We start from the raw sequence: 23,888 nt of genomic DNA, 5'->3' as shown, positions 1-23,888 counted from the left end.
TGATTGTGCCCATTTTACAGAAAAGGAAACTGAGCCCCTCCCATCCTCCAAATAAACACTCTTTGAGAATTCCAGTGCCTGAGACATACACCCACACTAATTAAATCAGATCTTCTGGGAATACTATAGAACGTTGAGGAATCAGTAATTTTTAAAATTTCCTAGGTGATTCCAACGTTCAGGCAAGTTTGAGAATCAGTGCTCTTGAATACTAAATATATAGACTATCTTAGCTTAGTCTCCCATAGAAAGACCTGTAAATTATGCTTTGAGCTTATATTGAGGACCTATATTTTTAAAAAGTTACATGAAATATACCCCTGCATTTGCTGAAAAACCCTTATATGGCTCAATATTGCCTGTATCATACAACCACATGATAATTTTTTTATAATTTGTTACTTTAGGAAGAGTTTCTTTTTAAAAATTATTGTTCTTTCCTCTGTCAAATTTAGGGAATTATATCACCTATCATGTCTTCTTTCTCTGCTTTAACTTCCAGGAAGCTCACATTTAAGCTAACATTTTGGTTACAGAACTAATCCAAATAGAGTATTAGGATTAATATATATTTTAATTCTTTAATTCTACTTTAATTCTTAGCTTGAATTTCTGTTTATTTATTTTTTTAAATTAGAACTATGTTCTCCATAAAGTAAGTTTTTTTAAAGCAAATGGGACCAAATACAGAAAGAGTCTGAGTGCCTAGAATGACATAAAATTTATATAAATGCTTACCTGAGATAATTCAGCTTCCAGATTACACTACTTATTTTCAAGGAGAAGCATAGGAAGATTAGACTAGTTAGGCATTATGGGCTGGTGACTGTTAATGACAGTCAAAATGTCTCAACAAAGCATATTATATTATAGTGTTAGACTAAAATTCAGACATAGCTATATAAAATAAACAATAAATTTTATAGTATTTAAAATGTTTATATTTGCCTTTAGTGATTCCACCCTTTTGCTTCTTGACCTCTTCTCTTTGTTTCTCTTCTTTGTTATTTTTAATTATGTCAGCATTATCCTCTAATCCTTCCTTTGGAAGTGTTTTGGGCAAAAAGAAGAAAGGAATGGCAGTGAGCACATTCACTCCTGCACAAATCAAAAAGCCAAACCACCATGCACCAACCCAACGAGTATCAGTGGGAGCTATGGTCAGTTCATCTGTAAAGAAATATATACATTTTTATTAGCTCAAGACATTATTTCCTGTACAAACAGTAGAAAATTATTAAAGTTATAATTCTCAAGTCTATCCAAGTATGAAATTTGTATATAATTCAAACATCTATAAAATTTGACAATATGTGGTGTTACAATATTGTCTAGTAATAAATTAGTCTGATTATCAGTCCTAACATGTAAGGAATTTAAAAATAGGTACTTACTAAATAACTAAAATGTCTGTTTAGTTATCCACAAATGATTGCTTGATAAAAAGAAATAAAAACCACTGTGGTTAAAGCTTTTGAAACCAAGAAATATAGTTGAGGTGCAGTAGTAGAAAGAGCTTGGATTTGGAGTCAGATCAGCATTTTATCTTGCTCTACTGATTCCTGGTTTGAAGTATTTGAAAAGTTATTTAAACTCTTCCATTTCAGTTTGCTCACTTGTGAAATGGAGATAATCTATTTAAATGAGGGTCAAGTAAGGTAGGGATTACTGTGATATTAATAACATATCAGAGATGCTTTGCATACTCTCAATACTGAATAAATAATTTTACTGATTACCTGTGTTCACAGATCCAGTGTCTACATAAACACTTGAGCAGAATGATGCTAACAAGAGTCCAATCAAAGGGCCAATGATAGCTCCTGTTTCTATAAATCCTAAAAATAAACAAAAATATAAAGTTATACCATAGTTATATACCCATATAAAGAATTCTGGGTCCATGAAAAGCCTGAAGATTGAATTGTTTTTGCTTTAGATATTCAATTTTATATATGTATTAGCAACGTTTGTTTCTGTAAGTGTTGAAAAAGAAGTCTCAGAATTTAAAGACACTTTCTCTAGGCCTCCAAATTCTTTTTCATGTTGGGTCACAGGTAAAGATTTTTGTGGCATATTATGATGAATTTCTTGTAGCACGTTCCTCAGAAAAGTTCCACTCTCAAATGTCCATCTTGAAGCTTCCTTCTGGCTATTCCCTCATAATTGTGATACTTCTCTTCGGTTTTATCATGATCTCCTTTCTTATCTTCCCCATTCTTATTTTCCATTTCCATCAGTACTCTCTGTCCCTGCTTGAATTCTTACTCATTGGAACTTTGTCATCAGCTGTCTCATGACTTGTCTACAATTCAGAATCTATGCTAATCTCTCCCTGCTCACTGAAAATCCATACACAAACATTTTCAACTTTCTTCACACACACGTTAGGTATATAATACCCATAAGTATATAGTTTTTTACTTACTAACCTTATATGGCCCGTGTCTTATTCATCTTAATACACACAGAGATTATCACAGTTATTTTTTATATTATACACTCTAGTGTTTGTTGAATAAGGAAATGCATATTATAACAAAGTGTTTGTTAATTTATTGTAGGAGAGTGTTTGCATTTTTCAATATAAATATGTGACGGGATTTGAAAGTACTGAATGGAAAAACACTGAAAACGATTATTGTAAAATCAGCTTGTCAGCAAAAAGTGCCAAGAGTTATTTGGGGTAATGATTCCTAAATATTTTAATCTACCCTGATTATGTGTAAGTCTATTCCTATCTTCTCTCACCCTCTTCAGCTTTTCTGGTTTTTAAAGGATATATCTTTATTGATAGGAAAATTACCCTATATTCAAAGTTATGAGTTTATGACCAATTATGGATAGAATAACTAAAGGATATAAGCAAGTCATGCATAATAAATTAAGAATACTTAGGATATTGGAAGACAACATAAGAAGGTGGGTCTTGGTTAGCTATTGTGCCAGATAACACGTGTGGAATTAAAGATAATTTCAAAAAATGTAACTGGGCTGGGCGCGGTGGCTCACGCCTGTAATCCTAGCACTCTGGGAGGCCAAGGCAGAAGGATCGTTTGACCTGAGGAGTTCGAGACCAGCCTGAGCAAGAGCGAAACTCCGTCTCTACTAAAAATAGAAAGAAATTGGCTGGACAACTAAAAATATATAGAAAAAATTAGCCGGGCATGGTGGCGCATGCCTGTAGTCCCAGTTATTCAGGAGGCTGAGGCAGAAGGATCGCTTGAGCCTAGGAGTTTGAGGTTGCTGTGAACTAGGCTGACGCCACGGCACTCTAGCCCGGGCAACAGAGCGAGACTCTGTCTCAAAAAAAAAAAAACGTAACCAGCCAGATGCAGTGGCTCATGACCGTAGTCCTAGCTGTTCAGGAGGCTGAGCCAGGAGGATCTCTTGGGCCCAAGAGTTTGAGGTTGCAGTGAGCTTTGATCAGGCCACTGCACTTTCACCCAGGTGACAGGGTGAGAGAGTGAGATCCTGTCTCAGAAAAGAAAAGAAAAAAAAAAAAAAAAGAAAGAAAAGAAACATAACCAAAAAGATGAAGACAGATACTTGTGAAAATATGAAGAAGTCTGAGTAGTATGGAGTGATTGTGAAGAAGAGAAACTATACAGAAACTAAAGAACTAAATAGGGTGCAGAGCCATGAGTAATAAATCCATGGAGAGATAAGATTTAATGAGTCTGTATGTGTCATGAGCATAATAGAGAAGATATGATTAAAAATGTTTGAGAAAAATTATAGTTCAAGAATGTTTATAAGAAATTGATAAAAGAAAATACTAAAGATAAAATGACCAATAAAAAAGTTATAATAACCTACAGATGAAGTAATGAGGACCTGAACAAAAACAGAGGTAGTGAAAATAGTGAGAAAGATCTTGAATACAAGAGACATTTTAGAGAAAACACCAGTAAATCTGGTAACAGATTAGATACAGAATGGTGTTGAGGAAGGAGTCAAAGAAAACTCCAGGGGCACTAGATTTGTGGTATTTCCAATAGCAGGAAGCAGATTTAACAGAGTGGCTCATTTGCAGTTGGCACATAACTGCTCCATTCAACAAACTTTTAATGATGATCAGCTGTGCCAAGGCACTCTGCTGTCATCATTCTGAAAATCACTAAGAATAAAAATAAATAACTAATTTCTACCCTCAAGGAACTTACTACCCTGAAAAGGAGTTAAGGCAGATTTTCAAACTTACCAATATATAGAGGAGAGTTTTCAGATTTGGCAAAATCTTCTATATAGCTGATACCCAAAGGCATGATGGGAGTTTCACCCATTCCACGTATAATATTTCCCACTAGTACATACACCCACATTAATGATTTCACTTCCTTCATACACTCTACATTAAAACAAACAAAAAAAGACATTGCATTAATGCTTTGATAGTAGAGTGTCAGTGATAGTTAATTGTAAGTTTTCTGTAGAAATTTGACAGTTCTTATGTGACCATGGTACCTTGTCAATGATTTGTATTACTACATCAGCAATGAATCATTGGTCCATCCCTACTGCATTTTCTAACAGAGTACTTAGGTCCGGACAACTATAATAAGTGTTATGCTGGAGCCAGTTCCTACTGGGCTGGGAGAGATGAGTATACTCACCTCTTCCCAAGTCAGTGTTTAGTGACAACTCATTGGTAGTTTTATGTGAGTATTACACCACAGAAATTGGCAAACATCAAAAAATCAAGTCTTTTTATTTCTCCCAGAGATTCAGTTTACCAGTAACCACTGGACCCAGTTAACTTATACAAGTGCTAACCAATTCTTACACAACTTTGGGAAGAGGAAAAAAAAAAAAACCATACAAATATCTCTCCCTGGAATTGATACTATATTTATAAGATTTAAACAAGAGTCTCACTAGAGTTTGAATTCTCTAAAACTCTAATTACTTTATAAAAACTAAAAATATTTAACTGGGTAGTAATCATATTTTCTCTGTAAAGTCTATAGTACACTGTGACCACCAAATAACTTTCAATAAAGAAATCCAACCCCAATCTTTGGAACAGCGTTGCTTAGTAGAATAACAAAGACTGGGTCAAAGGTAATTGAAAGTGAGAAAAATAAAGAGATCTCTGAAGATTTTTATCTACCCCCTTTTCATTTATGCCCTAAGCCAAAATTGCTGGTAAGCTCTGTGGAATCCTGTTTTCAGGGAAGTGAAGGACAATGTATTCTTATCTCCTCTAAACTGGCCAGGTGCCACCCAAGAGGGTCCTGAGCATATCTGGGTCCACAAATTTTTTATGAAGTCTATGTCTCAGTCATTCCCAGTCCAGAAAATTATACTTTCCATTTCTGGCTATTCAGATTTTTTTGTGTGAAGAGTACAATGATTTGCTTCTAGAGATCAGAGGCAAACTGTAGGCCTATTCTAGGGCAAAACTGCAAATATCTGGTGATGAAAGTATCAGTGCACCTTCCTGGAGGTATACCAGAATAAGAAGGTTTTGATATGTCCACCACGATGAAGACTAGCACCTGCATCAGTCTTTGGCAAAAGCCAGCTCAAAAAGAGAACACAGGTCACTGTCGATGTCACAGTGTTCCTTTGTTTCCTGGGAGGGTTCTTTGGCTTAGAGCTTCTGAGACAGCTATTTTTCGACTCTTTGAAACTATTCTGGTTCCCTCTGATTCAACAGTAGCAGTGAAATTCCCAGTCTTGGAGTCTACTGCAACTTCCACTGACATGAATTCATCACAGGAGGCGAAGTTCTGGGCTGAGGTAAGTCTGCAGAGTCACCTCCAGACTAAGTATCACCAGAAGATTCTACAGGTTCCTTACTTAGCACATGAAGGGGCAGAAGCCAGTATGTTGGTACCTGGGCCTACAGGAAGCTAGAAGCAGCATCACTATTGCGTTGGGTTGTAAAGTAGTATTTCCAGTAAAGAGGAAAAAGAGAGCAGAAAGACCAGTTCCTAGTTCAGTAGAAAGGGAGTAGAGTAATTCAGAATTACAGCATACTTGTCTGCTTTCTGCTTTCCCTGCTATAGAAGATCAGTGATATAACACAAATCCCTTGAACTCTGTTTCTATCTCTATTTCCTATTTACATAATCATATAAACTAAATCTATCCTTCTAAGACATTTTCCTCTGGGATCAACTCTACAGTGGTCCTTGGGTAGATGTCTTTGACTCATTTTTAAATAATCATTTTAATAAATAGAAAAGGCAGTCTTACTAAATACATTTGAATATAAGATAAATGACATTCTGTATTATTGATCATTCTTGTTCACCCCTGTGAGCCCTTCCAAAATTCCTGAAGAGAGAAAATATCTTTCGTTCATCACTTTACTCACTTAACCAAATGCAATATCTCATTCAAAGCCCCTCAGCAGAAAGTGTTCAGTTACAAATTCACTGAAACAGAATGCAAGAAAATGAAGTAGATAACCTGATGGATCGTGTGTTGGTCTTAAAATCTGGGTTCCATTTTCCATACACAAGAAACTGTTGGAGGACAAGTTGCCTGAAACTGAAACTGTGGATTCGTATTCATATCTGTATGAACACAGGGAAAACACGTTTATGTTAAGAAGCTAATGAGGAAAATGGGGGCAATGTATAGATTATTGACTCCTGCTTCCTTTAAGCTACAACGTCCAAATCCAACAAAAATGTCTTTTCATCTTTGTCATTTTAATTCTCATATATTATCATCATCAGAAGAACTTGCTGTTCATTATAAATGTGTAATCCTTTCATAGTTAGCTTTCAATAATCTGTCTGTGGGTGATCTACTTTTAGATTACCTAACATCAACTTTCTGTGATTTTTAGGTGATCATTTCCTGGAAATAATTACTATGGGATAAGAAACAAAACCAAGAAAAATAAGAGATTCAATAAAGTGTAATCAAGAACTTAAAGGCTTTAGGGGAAAAAACAACAAAACAAGTCTTGAACTTTGGATTTGTTCATAAGAAGCATAACTCTTACTTTCTGAGAATCCAAACAATAATTCTTTCATGTGTTTCATTAAGCCCTAAGAAAAATGAAATATTTGCCCCCTCATAATGAGAGGGGCCTTGGGAGAATCTCAATCTCAATGACAGCATAATGTAGTGACTTTTTCTCTTCTTGTAAGAACAAAAGGATTAATAGAATACAATCATTTAACGTGGGCAAATTACACAAAAAAAATCCACATCCTTTCTCAGAAAATAAATTATATGCTGCAAGAATGGAGGAAAACATGTCCAGCTAAGTCTCTCTTTGTTAGAAATTATGGCAGATTGCTTTCTATGTTTCTATTTGATAAGAAAAAGCCAGAAGAAAACTTTCCCTTCTGAGGTCCACATGAGCTAAAGAGTGTTATATTCGGATGCCACCAACAGTCCTAATTTCTATGCTATAGGACATAATAAAAAGTGTAAAATACCCTTAGGACAATTGCCCAGTGATGCTCACAGAGCTTCGCTGTGAACGGTGGACAAAGGCTGCTGTCTCCATACTCGTGGTCCCATGAGAAAAGGTAGCCTCAAAGAAATAACACCTTTGGCCGGGCGCGGTGGCTCACGCCTGCAATCCTAGCTCTCTGGGAGGCTGAGGCGGGTGGATTGTTTGAGCTCAGGAGTTCGAAACCAGCCTGAGCAAAAGTGAGACCCCGTCTCTACTAAAATTAGAAAGAAATTAATTGGACAACTAAAAAATATATAGAAAAAATTAGCCAGGCATGGTGGTGCATGCCTGTAGTCCCAGCTACTCGGGAGGCTGAGGCAGGAGGATTGCTTGAGCCCAGGAGTTGGAGGTTGCTGTGAGCTAGGATGATGCCACGGCACTCTAGCCCGGGCAACACAGTGAGACTCTGTCTCAAAAAAAAAAAAAAAAAAGAAATAACACCTTTGGCAGATGGTGCAAAGAATTGTAAGTAATAGCTAAATATTACTTGATATTGTCTTGAATAAGATAGGACATAAAAGTAAAAACTCCTTGCCTAGAAACTCCTGATTCCTTCAAAAGTTCCCAAAATGATAAAATATCATTTTTTCATTTAATTTATCCACTTAAAATCCAATAACTCCTTTAAAAGCCATTCATTCTGAAAACACCAGCAAAATGACGGGAATGGATTTTAAAACAGAGAGAGAGGAAAGATGTAATTCCACAAAAGTAAAGGGAATGGGATATTTGAGAAGTGAGAGTTCATCAAGATTTTGAGAATGGGAAAGTAGATAAGTGAGTTGTCACGGAATCCTATCTTACGAGAAACACGACCACAAGTGCCTGCAAGGGAGCAATCGAGCACATGCCACTCATCAATGGAAAGTTTCCAGCAAGGTACTTATAAATGCAAAAGCGGACAAGGTCCACAAAACAGAAGAGTTCAAACTCCTTGGTTTAAAGTATGTTTAAGGAATAGGTAGACTCCCAGAGGCATCCCCTGCCATCCCAACTGAGAATGCCCATTGACTCTAGGGTCTGGACAAGCACATTGAGGATAGGGAGGCCACACTAAAAACTGGGGGTATTAAGTTAAAGAAAAGCTAGTGAGATTACCACTTTCATCTGGCTGGTAGCCAAGGTTCTACCTTTCAGGTAACAGATTGGAGAATCGCTGTCTAGGATAACTAACAGGTTATATGCAGTTCTGAACCATCTATAAAATAGCCAGTCCCTGCACAATCACGCTACAAAGAATCCTCCCTTAACCAAGCACTACACATGTATCCAGAACTTCCAATTAGCTTGTTTGTTGTTATTCCTTCCTGTTAAATATGAATAGATAACCAAGGACTACTAGATATATGAGAGGAGCCTATAACAGTAAAGACAAACAAAAAATTGTACATTTGGAGGAGCCAGAGACAAAAAAGACAGATGAAGAAAATTTAAATGAGAAAAGACATTGCATCCTTGAAAGAATAATGAGATATTCCTTTAAAAGAGACAAAGAACAAAAGTCCTTGGGAATTAAAAATATGATCGCATAAGCTAGAAAGCCATTCAAAGTTTTGGAAGATAAAGTTAAATCTCCCAGAAAGTAACAAGAAGATAAAAAGATGGAAAATTTGACACAAAGATGAGAAAAACATAGCTTAATCCAGGATGCCCAATATTCAAGAAGTAGAAGTTCTAGAAAGAGAAAACAGTGAGGTAAGAAGAGATGTGGGGGAGACATTATCAAAGAAAGACACAAATAACTTTCCAAATGTCCAGATTGAAGGCATCTAGCACAATGGAGAAGAAGTATTTACATCGAGATAATAATTGGACTCTGGAGTTGAAAATAAAATCCCAGTAGTTCCCAGAGAAAGGTAACTGATCACAGGGTTTAGAATGACATAGGATTCTCAATAATAGCATTTGAATCTAGATAACATTGGAAAAATGTCTTCAAAATCCCTAGGGAAAATGTTTCTAATCTAGAAATTCATCCTAGACAAACTATCAATCAAGTGTGGGAGTAGAATAAGAATATTTTCAGATGTACAAAGTCTTAAATTTTATACTTCCCTTGCACACTTTCTCAGAAAGCTATTAGAATATTTTCTCCACAAAAAGGATTGAAGGGCTGGGCACAGTGGCTCATGCCTGTCATCCTAGCAATTTGAGAGGCCAAGGCAGGAAGATTGCTTGAGGACAAGAGTTCGAGACCAGCCTGGGCAACATAGTGAGACCCCATCTCTACAAAAAAAGAAAAAAGAAGTGAGAGTCAAAAGGAAAGAAAAAGATATGACACCCTGGAAATGAGTAACTGAACTCAAGAAAGCAGTAAAGCAGATTATCAAAGATGATCATGAGGGGAAATTTCAAGGAAACAGCAATGCAGTAAGCCAAGACAGTTCCCATTTCAAATGCAGGTGGAGAATTGAAGGTGATAGGACAGGTATTTCCAAGACAAAAATGGTATCCTTTGATAAGCGTGAGTATATCGGGAGGACATTTACCCTCCCAGTAAAGAATTTTATGATGTATTAGTGAGAAATACAAAAAAGCTAATCAAATTTAAAAATGAGATAGTTATTAAATCCAGGAAAAATAAAAGGTTATATAAGAAAAGAGTGACAACAGCATGGTTTAGTGGTGAAAAATATTTACATAGTCATGCAAACGTAAACAATGAATATGATTTTATAGTGGAATTCAATATATATTGTTATACATAACAACAAATTACAGGCATACCTCAGAGATATTGCAGGTTTGGTCTCAGACCACCACAATAAAGTGAATATTGCAATAAAGCTAATCACATGAATTTTTTTGTTTCCCAGTACATATGAAAGTTATGTTTGCACTATACTGTTGTCTATTAAGTATGCAATAGCATTATGTCTAAAAAATATATACACCTTAATTTAAAAATACTTTATTGCTAAAAAATTACTAAGGATCATCTGTCTTCAGTGAGTAATAATCTTTTTGCTAGTGGCTGCTGATTGATCAGGGTGGTGGTTGCAGAAGGTTGGGGTGGCTGTGACAATTTCTTAAAATAGGACATTATTGACATTTGCTGCATCTTCCTTTCACAAAAGATTTCTTTGTAGTACACAATGCTGTTTGATAGCATTTTACCCCCAGAAGAACTTATTTCAAAACGTGAGTCAATCCTCTCAAGCCCTGCCACTGCTTTATCAACCAAGTTTATGTATAAATATTCTACATTCTTTGTTATCATGTCAACAACATTCACAGCATCTTCACCAGGAGAAGATTCTATCTCAAGAAACCATTTTCTTTGCTCACCCATGAGAAATACCTCCTCAACCATTCAAGTCTTATCATGAGAATGCAGCAATTCAGTCACATTTTGAGGCTCCACTTATAACTCTAATTCTCTTGCCATTTCCACCACATCTGCGGTTACTTCCTTCATTGAAGTCTTGAACCCCTCAAAGTCTTCCATAAGAGTTGGAATCAACTTCTTCCGAATTCCTGTTAATCGTGATATTTTAACCTCTTCTCTTAAATCATAAGTATTCTTAATGGCATCTATAATAGTAAATACTTTCAGAAGGTTACCAATTTACTTTACCCAGATCCATCAGAGGAGTCACTAGCTATGGCAATCAGAGTTTTTGAGTGACCGAGTGCATTGTCAATGAGCAGTAATATTTTGAAAGGAATCTCTTTTCTGTGCAGTATTTCTCAACAGTGGGCTTCAAATATTCAGTAAACCGTGCTATAAACAGATGTGCTGTCATCGAGGCTTTGTTGTTCTTTTTGTAGCGCAGAGGCACAGTAGATTGACCATAATTCACAAAGGCCCTAAGATTTTGAAAATGGTAAATGAACATTGGCTTCAACTTAAAGTCATCACCAGCTGTATTAGCCCCTAACAAGAGTCAGCCTGTCCTTCAAGCTTTGAAGCCAGGGATTGACTCCTCTTCTCTAGCTCAAAAAGTCCTAGATGTCATCTTCCAACAGAAGGCTGTTTCATGTATATTGAAAATCTGTTGTTTAGTGTATTCACCTTCATCAATGATCTTAGCTAGATCTTCTGGATAACTTGATGCCATCTCTACATCAGCACTTGCTACTTTACCTTGAACTTTCATGTTACAGAGATGAGTTATTTCCTTAAACCTCATGAATCAACCTCTAATAGCTTCAAACTTTTCTTCTGCAGCTTCCTCACCTCTCTCGGCCTTCATAGAATTGAAGAGGGGTAGGGCCTGGCTCTAGATTGGGCTTTGGCTTAAGGCAGTGTGGTGGCTGGTTTGATCCTCTTTCCAGACCACTCAAACTTTCTCTATATCAGCAATAAGGTTGTTTTGCTTTCTTATCATTCATGTATTCACTGAAGTAGAATTTTTAATTTTCTTCAAGATTTTTTTCTTTGCATTCACAACTTGGCTAACTGGTGCAAGAGGCCTAACTTTCAGCCGATCTTGGCTTTTGATATGCCTTTCTCACTAAGCTTAATCATTTCTACCTTTTGATTTAAAGTGAGAGACGTGCAACTTGAACACTTAGAGGACATTGTAAGGTTATGAATTGTCCTAATTTCTATATATTTGTGTCTCAGGGAATAGGGGGCCCTAAGGAGAAGGAGAGAGATGGGGCAACAGCTGAGCCGTTGAGCAGTCAGAACACCCACAACATTTATTAAGTTCACCATCTTACATGGGCATGGTTCACGGTACCTCAAAACAATTGCAACAAAAACATCAAAGATTGCTAATCACAGATTACCATAACAAATATAATAATAATGAAAAAGTTCAAACTATTGCAAAAATTACCAAAATGTGACATAGGGACACAAAGTGAGTACATGCTGTAAGAAACATGGCGCCAATAGACTTGCTTGACACGGGGCTTCCTCAAACCTTAAATTTGTAAAAAAAACACAATATTTATGAAGTGCAATAAAATGAAGTACAACAAAAAAGGGATGCCAGTATTAAAAATGAATAGGATAAATGTTTACTTAGAAATATGGAGGCAAATAGAAGAAAGAGTTAAGAGAGTTGCAAGGGGTCACCCCAGGAAAGCGGTGATAAAGGGCAGGGGAGAACTTGCTTTCAATACAGACTTTTTAATACCATTGTATTTTTACAATTTTGTACATAAATTACATTGGTGAAAATTAAAATAAAAATCACCCTTCAGACTGGTCCACCTCTTGGCGACCTACAATTAAAGAATGTCATTGTTTTTAGAAGTGTAAATAGTCCTGGGAAGGGTGTAATCCCAAATTTTGGCTGGTCCTAAGAATCTTTTTATCAAATTCAACTCTATAAAAGAAGTGCCCCAAATCTCTATTGCATAAATTGACAAAATGTGACTATACAAGTGGAAGTGAGGTCACCAAGAATACAAAACAAACGGGTGGAACAGAATCCATGTCTTCCTTCTCCTATTGCAGTGCTCTGTGCTTTTAGTAAGCATTGCTCTGAGAGAGGAAAAAGTACAGGCTTCATTTCCCTACAGGTGAAACCGGAACCTAAAAAGTCGTCAAAAACTGGAATACTTACCGGTTCATGAGGAAATGAGGTAGCGATTGTAAGAAACACCCTAAGCCCATAACCACACATCCGACACCAATCATTATAGGTCTATGCAGTTTGTTCCCAAAATAACTCACGAATATAATCAATAAAAGATTTCCTAGGAAAAAAATTGAGAATATTCATTTCAATAAGTATGAATAAAGTCTTAACACCCTCACTCCATCATTTATACTCTAGCATATATTGTACAGCAACTATCTCAAATACTGAGATTTGTGCTCGGATTGCATTAAAAAAATGACTAAGACACAACCCCTGCCCTTAGTAAGAGCTCTGTTTTGCAACATAGATACATAAACAGATATCTGTGGAACACCAACATTTAAAGAGGAAGAGAAGCCAGTGAAAGGGATTAAAAAATGGTTCTAGGAAATTTTAAAGGGTCTATTTGTGATTATTTAGACTTGGAAAGTGAGACGCAAAAGCAGGTGTCGGCCTACATGTAACATCTGGCCTTTCTCTCTATGCATGTTCCACAGAACACTATAATGTTCCCCTATGCTCAAAAAGAGAAGTGAAAGTCAAATTCAGATAGATCCATGTTTTGTAACTCATTATTCAAAGAAAACTTTATATTGGTCAATATGACCAAGCCAGAGATCTATTTTTACTTCTACTTCTTTCCTTAGATTAGATAATATATTTATGTAAAAAAATAAAAAGTACTAAATGCCCATTTCTCCTACTGGGTACTTCATTAAGTCTGGATTTGAGAAGTAAAAAAGTCAATGAAAAATTTATCCCTGTGTCTTAGGATAAGGCTTTAGGATAAAGAAACTAATTGGAGTAGCCCCATTCTGATATTCAGCCCCTTGAAGAGTATGGAGTAAAGAGTTAAAAAAAAAACAAATATGTAAGTTCTTTGCAAACCATACATTTTTTAATTCAATAAATAATATCTACCCTGCTCCCACTATATAAAAGGAAAGCCTCTATAATGAGCTCAAGGATTACAAAAATTTCAAAAGCTTTCTTCCTCTAGGAGTTAATAATTTTCAAAGCAGTGTCATATATTTTGAAGACTTTTCTTTCAATCTGTTTCTCTCTAGTCTGCCTGGTATTTGAAGAGATGTCAACCTGTACATTATTTTATATGGAGAGTGCCCCACCTCTATGACCACATCGGCCACATTGGCCCCTCTAGATTCCTAAAATCCCATCGTACAGGCCATCATGTTGAAAGTAGTGCCTCCAGAGGCCATTGTTTGAAATCCTTATCTATTTTTGAGAGGGGGAAAAAAGGAAAACATTCCTTCTTCACACAAGAGTGAGTTCACCTTTTAAATTGCCTTGGTCTGTTAGTAAAATAATCACCATGAGAGAGGATGGAAAAAGACAGGCAAGTTTTTGTCAAGGATATGGACAATGTTGCCTATAAAAGTGACTGGGAAAAGTAAGCTAACTGATACTTTCATTGGCATCTGGAAATTACCTCTCTGTTCCCCCTCAACATTATTTCAGATCTTCATCATTCTCCTCCAGCCACAAAGCACCACCCACTAGCGGTAGAAATAATTAATATTTTCTACTTTATCAAGACTTTCCAGGCAATCAAATATGATGGTTGACTATTGTGTCTGTGTTTTCCATCCGATGGTTTTGCCATTTTCCTTCAGTTCCAGAGGTCTTGGTGCCCATTTGACCACCCAATGCCAAACACACCACCTGGGCACTGCTGGTCTCTCCAGTAACTTACTCCAGTAATTAAAATCTCCCATATATATTTTAATACTCTGCCTCTCTACTGAACTTGAGTCTACAGATATTCTCTAGTTTCTCTCCAAATTTCTCAGAACATTTATCTATTTCCACACATTCCACTTTTCTCCCCTCTGATTCTCTCCTGAAGTCACTGCTATCGCCACTACTTTCTAGCTTCTAAATTTGTTAAAACTTAAAGTGCCCTGGCAAAGATCATCAATTATCTTCATATTATAAAACCTAAGGAATAGTTTTTCATCTTTATCTAATTGGGTATTTCCAACGCTTTTGACACTGTTGTACATTCTTTTTTTTTTCTTTCTTTCTTTTTTTTTTTTTTTTTGGAAATTTCTACTCCCTTGGCTCCCATAATACTATTCTCTCATGGTTTCCCTCATTTCTCTGACCATCCTTCTCTTAACACTTTCATGGACTCCTTTCCTTCCATCTGTGCCTTAAACATTGGTGTACCTCAAGGATCCATTGTTTGTCTATTGTACTTATCACTCTATAACCCCTCCCTGAATAACTTCTTCTACTCTTTTTAGTTTTAACAAATACCTACTTACTCACTAATCAATAGCTCCAGCCCAGACAGTTCCCTAATGCATGAGACTCACATACTTGCAATGTGGACACATGATTTTGTAATCAACTGTCAGGAGTAGAAGTTACAGATATTTGCAGACTACATTACAGTTGTTGCAAATACCTCAAAATATTGACACTTAATAATTACTTGAAAATTAATGCTAGATCTTAATATGCTGACAAAAAGCACAAATATTGCTATATTACAAGTTGCTTTAATATTTTGAAAATGTTATTTCAATATAATTAGTTTCCTTTGTACCCACATAGTTTTTATTTTATGAAATTAAAATTATTATTCTGATATCATATAGCATCACATTGCTAAAGGGGTCCTTGGCACAGAAAGATGAATAACCCTTCCAATCCTTAGTGACTCTTCCTCACCTAGAGGATAAAAATCAACTCCATGGCAAGCACACAAAGCTCTCCATTGCACATTTCTCACCCCTACGCATTTCTCTAGGCTCATATCTTAATAATTTCTACCTTCATCTGGGCTGGCCAATAATATTGAGCTGAATGTTCCTCCCCTCACAAGCTACTATGGTGCCTCACTCTTATAATACTTCTTCTTCTATTAGAATTCCCTTCACACTTACTTAATCTCATTTCTTCACCTGGAAAATTTGTACTCATCCTTTAAGAGCCCATCTCCCCTAAGTGAGGTTGTGCCCCCTTTTCTGTTCCTGTAGGACCTTGTATATATCTATGCCACCACACTTACTGCATTAAATTAAATTTATTGTTTGCATCTATACCCTCCATTAGACTGTGAACTGAGTCTATGAAAAGACAATATAAGCATATATAATATAAGTTAGTTCTGACTCCATTGCCAGAATCTAGCACACAGGTGGTACACAGTGAGATCTGAGGGAGCTAAACACTAGGAGACAGGTTCAAGCATCATCTGTTTCAGTTTTGCCTTTCCTCAATCCTGATTTTTATTTCAAATATTGCTTAAATATATTGAAAGCAATTTTCATCTTGAAGAAAACAAAATAAATAAAACTTAGAAAGGAGTGGCATTCATATTTCCATGTAGATGTGTTCACAGAAGAAATCTTTCTCTCCCTCTGTCCTCACATATTCCCAGTTATCCAGAAAAATCAGAACCTAAGAATAGACCTTGTCCTTCCCTAGAAGCTGCTTCTGAAATAAATTCAGAAAGACATGAAAGCAATTTCTTCTTCCCTCTGCACTCAGAAAAGAGAATCGTCAACTTCCGAGACACAATAGAAGAAAAATGTTTGCATTTCCATTTGTAAAACAGATTCCTTTGGTCTCCCATGGTATCTTCTAAATATAAAGATAGAGCCCTTAGTTTCCCTTAGGGCTATCAAATGATAGATTTAAATATAAATAAATACTCTGCTACCTGTGCTAGGTAACCAAGAAATGACTAGACCAAAAGGACCATAGTGGATATGTGACCATATTTTGGTGTTATTATGAGGTAAAATTTAAATGAATTATTTCTAAGCATATTCCAAGCATAGCCAGGCTATTCAATCAGTTTTAGAAAACATGTAACTTGCTCAGATTAAAAGACTTAAAGTAACAAATAAAGAGAATAAAATTCAGACTAACTCCATATATAAAATGAAATATAAAAGGAGGAATGCAACAGTAATTTATTACCAATCTCAAAGCTTCCATTAATAAATCCAACAAGAGACGTTGGGATGTTGAATTGTCTCTCTATTTGCGTGAGCATGGAATTCATATAAGATCCAGATAGTGTTTTGGATACATATGCACATGTTATTGCCAACAGAAACATCTAGGGAAGAAAGTATAAGAAAACACAGAAAAGTTTATTTTTAAATTTACATTTGCCATCTGGTGACAAAATGTCTTCTACCGTGAAAACTCAAAGTGGGACTAATTTTGGAGGTAATCGTAGCCTCATTATTTTATAAGCATACCTTGTACATACATAGAAACAAACTATCACTCTAAGTAAGACATAGCTGATGATTCAAATAGGTCTTCAGCACTACAGTGCTATCTGTAGTACAAAAGAATTCATACATACGTTTTAGTGAAAAGAAGGAACACAGAATTACACAAAGACATTGTGTCTGTAGCAAATTTGCTTAAGTTCTCTCTGCAGGACAATAGGTCCCCAGATGACCTTGGTCAACCCAGCTCTTCACCCTTCTTGCTTGCAATTCTTGGGCAGAATGTACTGAGAATGCAGGATGTTGTATTCTCAGTAATGGAGAAAATGTCCAGAACAATCTGAGCTATATCCTCATTTTTCCCAGAATAGGATTCTCAGCAACACTTAAGTTCAGTCATCCCAGTGGTTCCCAGGGTACATAAACCCAGGGCGCAGTGTTTTCAGGGTTCCTCAGCTGCAGTGCAAAGGGGTAATCACACACAGATGGGACTCCACTCTGGGCAGCTTTCTCGAGCCTTGAGGAACCAGCTTGTGTGGATCGTAAGTTATTGTTTATTTTTGCTTCCAAGCTAATATGCATATTACAAATTTCCATATGTTGAATCAATTACATGTCCTATGTATTGATATGAGTCCGGAAAACAGTGAGATTCATAAACAACAGTTATGACTTAACAAATAGAACCATTGTGATCACCAGGAGCTAATATGCTTTCACTAAAAATGTGAGAAGTTAAATTCTTATAGGTTTATTAAATTAGAAAAGAAACCACTTAGCTTTTAGTAAGAAATTTGAAAACAGGAACATCGTATACTGGGTAATAGTATAGTTAGGTAGGTTAATTACTGCTTCAATTCAACAAATTATAGATTTATTTTGGCTTACATGGTGGAGAACTGTATGCCACAGTGCTTTTTCCTTGGACCTATTAAAGATATTTTCTGATGATACTTGCATCCTGGGAGACCATTTGACCTACTCTTTAGCCAGCACAGTCAAAGCCCTAAAATCTTCACCCATACACCTTCCACACCTCCAGTCTTGAGCAAACCACACAATTTATTTTCTACCTCACACATTCCCTTTAAGATTATTCAAAATCTTTTCTGTTTCTTGGTATCTATATGCTCTTCATGACCAGCAAATGATACCAGCAACTTCACCGGCAAACTTACCTCCATCTCTAATTTTCTGTAATTTTAGAATGATAGATGTCCCTTCTCCTGCATAATAAAATTCCTCCCTCCATGCTCTTGAATCCATTCTTCCCAGTCCTGAAATCCCAATCCGTCAATTATTGCTCCTTCTCCGCTATTTTCAACCTCACACTCTACTGCCTCTCTCCGCACTAGCTTACTAATATGTTCAAGGTACTTCTGTCTTTTGAAAAAAATTCCTCCCCTCACCTCTGACGGTAGCTGCTCTAGCTACCATAAAGCTGTTTGGAAGAATAGTCTAGACTCATTGCCTACACTATTTAACCTTTCATATACCCTTCAGTCAACCACAGTCTGGGATTTCCTGAAGCTACTCCATAAAAGGTCATAAACAACTTCCTGATTTCCCAATCCACTAGCTACTTCTCAGTCTTCAGCTTCCTTCATGACTCTGAGTCATTTGATGCCATTCTTCTCTCTTTTCTTCCTGAAATTTCCTACCCCCATCCCATGCATACCTTTATCTCTGCCTACCTGTTAGACTCTTTCGTCATAGTCTTCTCTTCTTTGGCCAACTCCTTAAGGCTTTTGTCTTGTACTCTCTACTTTTTTCTCTATGCATGCTGTCTGTAGGAAGTCTCACTTATGCCCATAGCTTTAACTACCACCCATACGCTGAAATATTTCATGTGTATACACAACTTGGCTTAGACAATTGCAGCCCTTTTTAGTCTCCTCTAGTCTTACCCACCTCCAATCTCTCTTCCACATGTCATCACCACTAATTTGGAGCTTGATTTTTCATCAAATGAATTAGTAAAATACAGAGTTAGCATGTGATTCCATTTCTCAAAACTTTTCAGTAATTCCCAGGAAAAATTCTTGCTTTTTTTAGATGGTAAAAAAAAAAAAAAGTCTAATCTATATCTCAACATCATCTGTTGTTTGCCCCTAGATATAATGTTCTACTCATACTTCCTTGAATTCACTGTACCATTTTATGGTTCAGTGCCTTTAACAAGATGTTCTTCCACTTGTAACCTCTTTCCCTTGTGCATCTGGTAAATATATAATCAATTTTCAAGACTCAGTTCACTCATTACCTCTATTGTGAAGCCTTCTTTGTCTCTCTGCTCCCCAGAGAGCCTTGACTATTCACTCTTTATCTTCCCACCATACTCTGTGCCTACCTCTATTCTAGCCCCTATCACAGAACACTTTATTTATGTGTTTGGATGTTTATAAGTTCCTCCCTCTGTACACTGTGAGCAATTCAGAACTAGCAGCCATATATTATTGTTCTTTGTGTCTTTGGTGCCTAGTAAGTGCCTAATGAATAGTAGGCACCCAATACAAGTTTATTGAGTCAATAAAAGAGTAAGTACCAAAAATATCTTGATGGCCAGCGCGGTGGCTCACACCTGTAATCCTAGCACTCCGGGAGGCCGAGGCCGGTGGATCCTTTGAGCTCAGGAGTTCAAGACAAAAACATCTTGACGAAGTCAAAGGTGAAAGTAAGATGAAATATAATAGGATTAAATACACTGTCTTGGTCCATTTGAGCTGCCATAACAAAATACCATAAGCCAGGTGGCTTATAAGAATAGAAATTTTTTTTCAAAATATTAAGGGGATACAAGTGTTTTTGTTACATGGATGAATTATACAAGGCTAAGGTCAGGGCTTTTAGTGTGCCCATCACCAGAGTAGTATACCTTGTATCCAATTATTTCTCACAGTTCTGGAGACCGGAAAGTCCAACATCAAGACATTGGCAAATTTGGTGTCTGGTGAGGGCCCAACTAATGATTCATGGACAGCCATCTTTTCATTACATCGTCACATGGTAGAAGAGGCAAAAAATCTCTCTCAGTCCTCTTTTATAAGGACCCTGATGGCATTGATGAGGGATCCGCCCTATGATCTAATCACCTCCCAAAAGCCCCACTTCCCACTACCATCACCATATGAATTTGAAGGAGACACAAAAAATCAGACCATAATACATATAAGCCAAAAGTTATCTGTATCAATTATTAATAGTTTGGCAAAAGCTGAATAGATATTTATGTGAAAATGACCTGGAAATTTGAACAGTAAACTTAAAATGAGTCAAAACTATAATATGGCTACCAGATAGTATAGCCATATCTCTAGATATTTATCTTTTATATTAAGTACCACTTGTGGAAATTTTGTCTCTCTTCCCCCCATAAACCTTTACAGAGGATATTATTGAAAGTAAACAAATTTTACATGTTTTCATAATTAGGTTTTTTTCTTTAAAAGCAAGGAAGCTCTACTAAATCAAGTACAAATCAGAGTTAGTAAAATAATTTATTCTATTTAACATTTTAAGAAAAGATGGATAGGTAACCCAGTACTTTTCCCTAAAACACCTAAATAGGTTGCCTAAATTCTTTGGTTCTATTTACACAGTGAAAGAAGCCGGTGGCTACTGGCTTCTGGCTTCTGACTCATGTCTAGTGCTCAATAACCTCTATATTTATAACGCTAGTCCTACTAGCTTTGAAAAATAAACGTAACAAATTTGTTGAGGACAGTCTTTTGATGCTTACTAAAGAGTTTTATTTAATCAGCATGTTTTCTAAGTTCAGAGAAGCAGAGAAACCTAACTAATTATTAGGCCATTGTCCCTCACTTTTAACTGATAAACTTGTGTTTGCAGTATTTTGTCAAAACAGTCACATGAATATCTAATCTTGCTAAACTCCAAAGTAATCAAAAATTAAAGACCTGTTGTTAATAACTAACACCTAACTTGATTTTTCTCCACAAATACTATTAACAATAATAGCTAATATTTATTGAATGTATATAATATTGCAATCATTGTTTCAAGCATAAAAAAATCCTGTAAGGTGGGAATATTTATTATTACCTTTTTCAGATGAGGACACTGAAACCCAAAGAGGTTAAGCAACTTATCCAAGACCACACAGCAAGTAAACAGCTGAACTCAGATAGGAACCCACAAAGCCCGAGCTCAGATCTTTATTTTTATCCACTCAATTACAGGAGAAGGGCATTAGAATTAAGGGATAATTTAAGAGAAAAAATTTTCATAATTAATGTGGCATTTCAGGCAAAAGTAGTTTTCAAGATCTACATCATAATTCTCCACTTTTGTGTACAGGTATAGATTTCCCTTACACATATATAAGGAAGAAAGAAGGTTTTGATAGGGGGAAAATGGATGACAGTGTCTTAGTTTGGAAACCACTTGCAGGTACTAGCTGTAGAATCAAGGCAAATACCCAGATCCATTGGTTTAAAATACATTGAAATTTTGTTTGAATGTAAAATGACTTGGAAGCTATGAAAAAAGAATTTTCTCTGAAATACTCAAAACCACTAGAGCAGCTGACAAAATGAGCATTTTTCTTGTAGAGAATGATTGTTATGCTGCCAAAGATTGAAGAATATATTTGCTTTACCGGGACATTGGGAAGTAAGATCTGCATACAAACCAGCAAAGCATTTCTGTCCAAAAAGCTGTTTTCCAGAAGTGACTTGCACATGTCTCTGGGTTAAAAGCCCTGGAAGGATGTGCATTAAATTGGCCTTTGATACAGGAAAATAAATTCTGCCACAGCATAATGTATGCTTGAACACTTTTAAGATCTTGTCTTCCATTTAAGTCTGTCAAAGCCATTTCTGATTATATTAAGTTACCTGAATCAATAATCATATTTAGACACACCCTCAATTACAAAAACACTTTTTTGAAGCAAGAAATTATCAATAGATCAAGTAGTATGACAGTAATAATAGATTACCTCATACAGATATGAGCAATTTTACAAGGACTATCTCAGCTTTTTAAAATACTGCGCACACACACACATATCCATACAAAAATTCCATACCTTCAACTTGGAAAGACATCTTATTCTATGGGTTTCAATCCTTTTCTCAGTTTCTTCCATGTTGTTTTTCTGAATGTTCCAAGGTATTTATGTTTAAATCTTGATGTGACTTAGTTCTACCCTTTGAAGAAAACAAAAATCTATTAAATTATTGACAAAATCACAAATCGTTATTCTTTTGGAGAAAGTACCTATTGTGAATAACATAATGGAAATCCATTGTATTACAAAAATACCTAGGAAGCTTTTGGTTCAGGTCTAGAAAATAATAGCATTAGAGAAGATTTGGTCATTTTCTATTGAAAAAGTTACATCAATAATTTTAGCTACTCTTTGTGAGATTAAAGATACTGGAGAAGTTTGTTAAGATCCCATTGCGAAGTAATGATCACATTGTTAAACAAAGCTTTTCATTTCTTTAGCCAAAACAAATAGAACCAAAGTGAGCTCTTTGGACTTACATGAAAATTGCTGCTTTTAAGAACATAAGGCTTTGATTTGTGTTTGTGCTAAAAATCTGCTTCAGCAAGCCGACCAAGGTTCAAAAATCTCTATTTGGCCAGGCTCCCTCTTCGAGTTCTTGGCATTCCAAGACTTCCCTGGAGTCTCAGGAAGGGAAACACTTTCTGGGGCACTGTTGATTCATGGAAACCTGGGGAGACATGGAATTTTAATCATGGAAATAGCCTAAGTAAAAATAACAAACAATTCTATGATCTGGAAAAGAATCCTACAATTGTAAGTGAAGATCTAAGGTTTAAGAAAAGATCAAACATATAAATGGAGATCTATGTGTAGATATATGTAATAGGTATAGATATCTGTGGATCTATATGTATATACAATATATAGGAACACATTTTTATATGTAAAACAAAAAATTGGCTTAAACTCAATAAGTTCTACTAACCCCTTGTCAAATTCTTTGTTTATGTTGTATCTTGAAAGTAGGACAACATTTTGTATCAATATCAAAGTATTTCACTTTAACAATATTTATTCTAGTTTCCAGAATGATATCTTAACAGTATCTCAGCATTAATTAATTAAAATCCCATAAATAATATTTATTTAGCAAGTGATCCTGAATGGCACTAATTTTTAAAAACCTAACTGCTTGACCTCTGCAAATTTGCTGAATCCCAAATCCACACACCAGAGGAGTAGCCACTGCACAATTATGTATGAGTTTAATTCTTTTTACTCATTCTCTCACAGATACAACACATATTTAATATTTATTGAAAGTCTACCATGTGCCAGTCATTATGCTAAGCATTGGAATTCAATAGCAAACAAGACAGGCGAGCTGTCCTATGGAGAATGTAAACTAGCTAGAGAAGTATGTCTCTGTGGCAGGTACTTGAACCAAAATCCCAAGGAAATTAAACTTTCACTGGGAAAGATAAAACTTTTAAATTAAAGACATTGGAATAGAACCAGGCAGTATATGATGAAATACAACTTGTTTGTTATATAAATGGTGAAAAAAATTCATAGGTTATGGTTGAAAGTTATAGAGACACATGTGGCAATTCTGAATGGCCATTCAAATGAGCCCATTCTGCCCACATAAAATTCCAAGTCACCTTAACTATAGTGCGAGAACACAACATCGGTTATGGAAAAACTGACAGAATGGGATAATTTTTCAA

The 23,888-nt window shown here is 35.9% G+C and overlaps 1 protein-coding gene across 1 annotated transcript in view; it reads right to left on the bottom strand.

The window, feature by feature from the left end:
• Positions 1 to 23,888, bottom strand: part of SLCO1A2 (solute carrier organic anion transporter family, member 1A2) — a 56,294-nt gene that overhangs the window by 17,261 nt on the left and 15,145 nt on the right. Inside the window, exons 2-9 of the mRNA XM_012641053.1 lie at positions 22,695 to 22,885; positions 22,234 to 22,354; positions 16,921 to 17,062; positions 12,949 to 13,081; positions 6,421 to 6,527; positions 4,205 to 4,351; positions 1,740 to 1,838; positions 949 to 1,170 (exon numbers count right to left, since the gene is read on the bottom strand). Coding sequence (XP_012496507.1) covers positions 949 to 1,170; positions 1,740 to 1,838; positions 4,205 to 4,351; positions 6,421 to 6,527; positions 12,949 to 13,081; positions 16,921 to 17,062; positions 22,234 to 22,293 — 910 coding nt within the window. The 5' untranslated portion in view covers positions 22,294 to 22,354; positions 22,695 to 22,885. The remainder of the gene's footprint in view (positions 1 to 948; positions 1,171 to 1,739; positions 1,839 to 4,204; positions 4,352 to 6,420; positions 6,528 to 12,948; positions 13,082 to 16,920; positions 17,063 to 22,233; positions 22,355 to 22,694; positions 22,886 to 23,888) is intronic.

Source organism: Propithecus coquereli, unplaced genomic scaffold, assembly GCF_000956105.1.
Source record: "Propithecus coquereli isolate 6110/MARCELLA unplaced genomic scaffold, Pcoq_1.0 Scaffold16, whole genome shotgun sequence".
NCBI lineage: Eukaryota > Metazoa > Chordata > Mammalia > Primates > Indriidae > Propithecus > Propithecus coquereli.
Note: the sequence above shows the minus strand (reverse complement) of the source record. Positions and strands in the feature narration are given on the sequence as shown.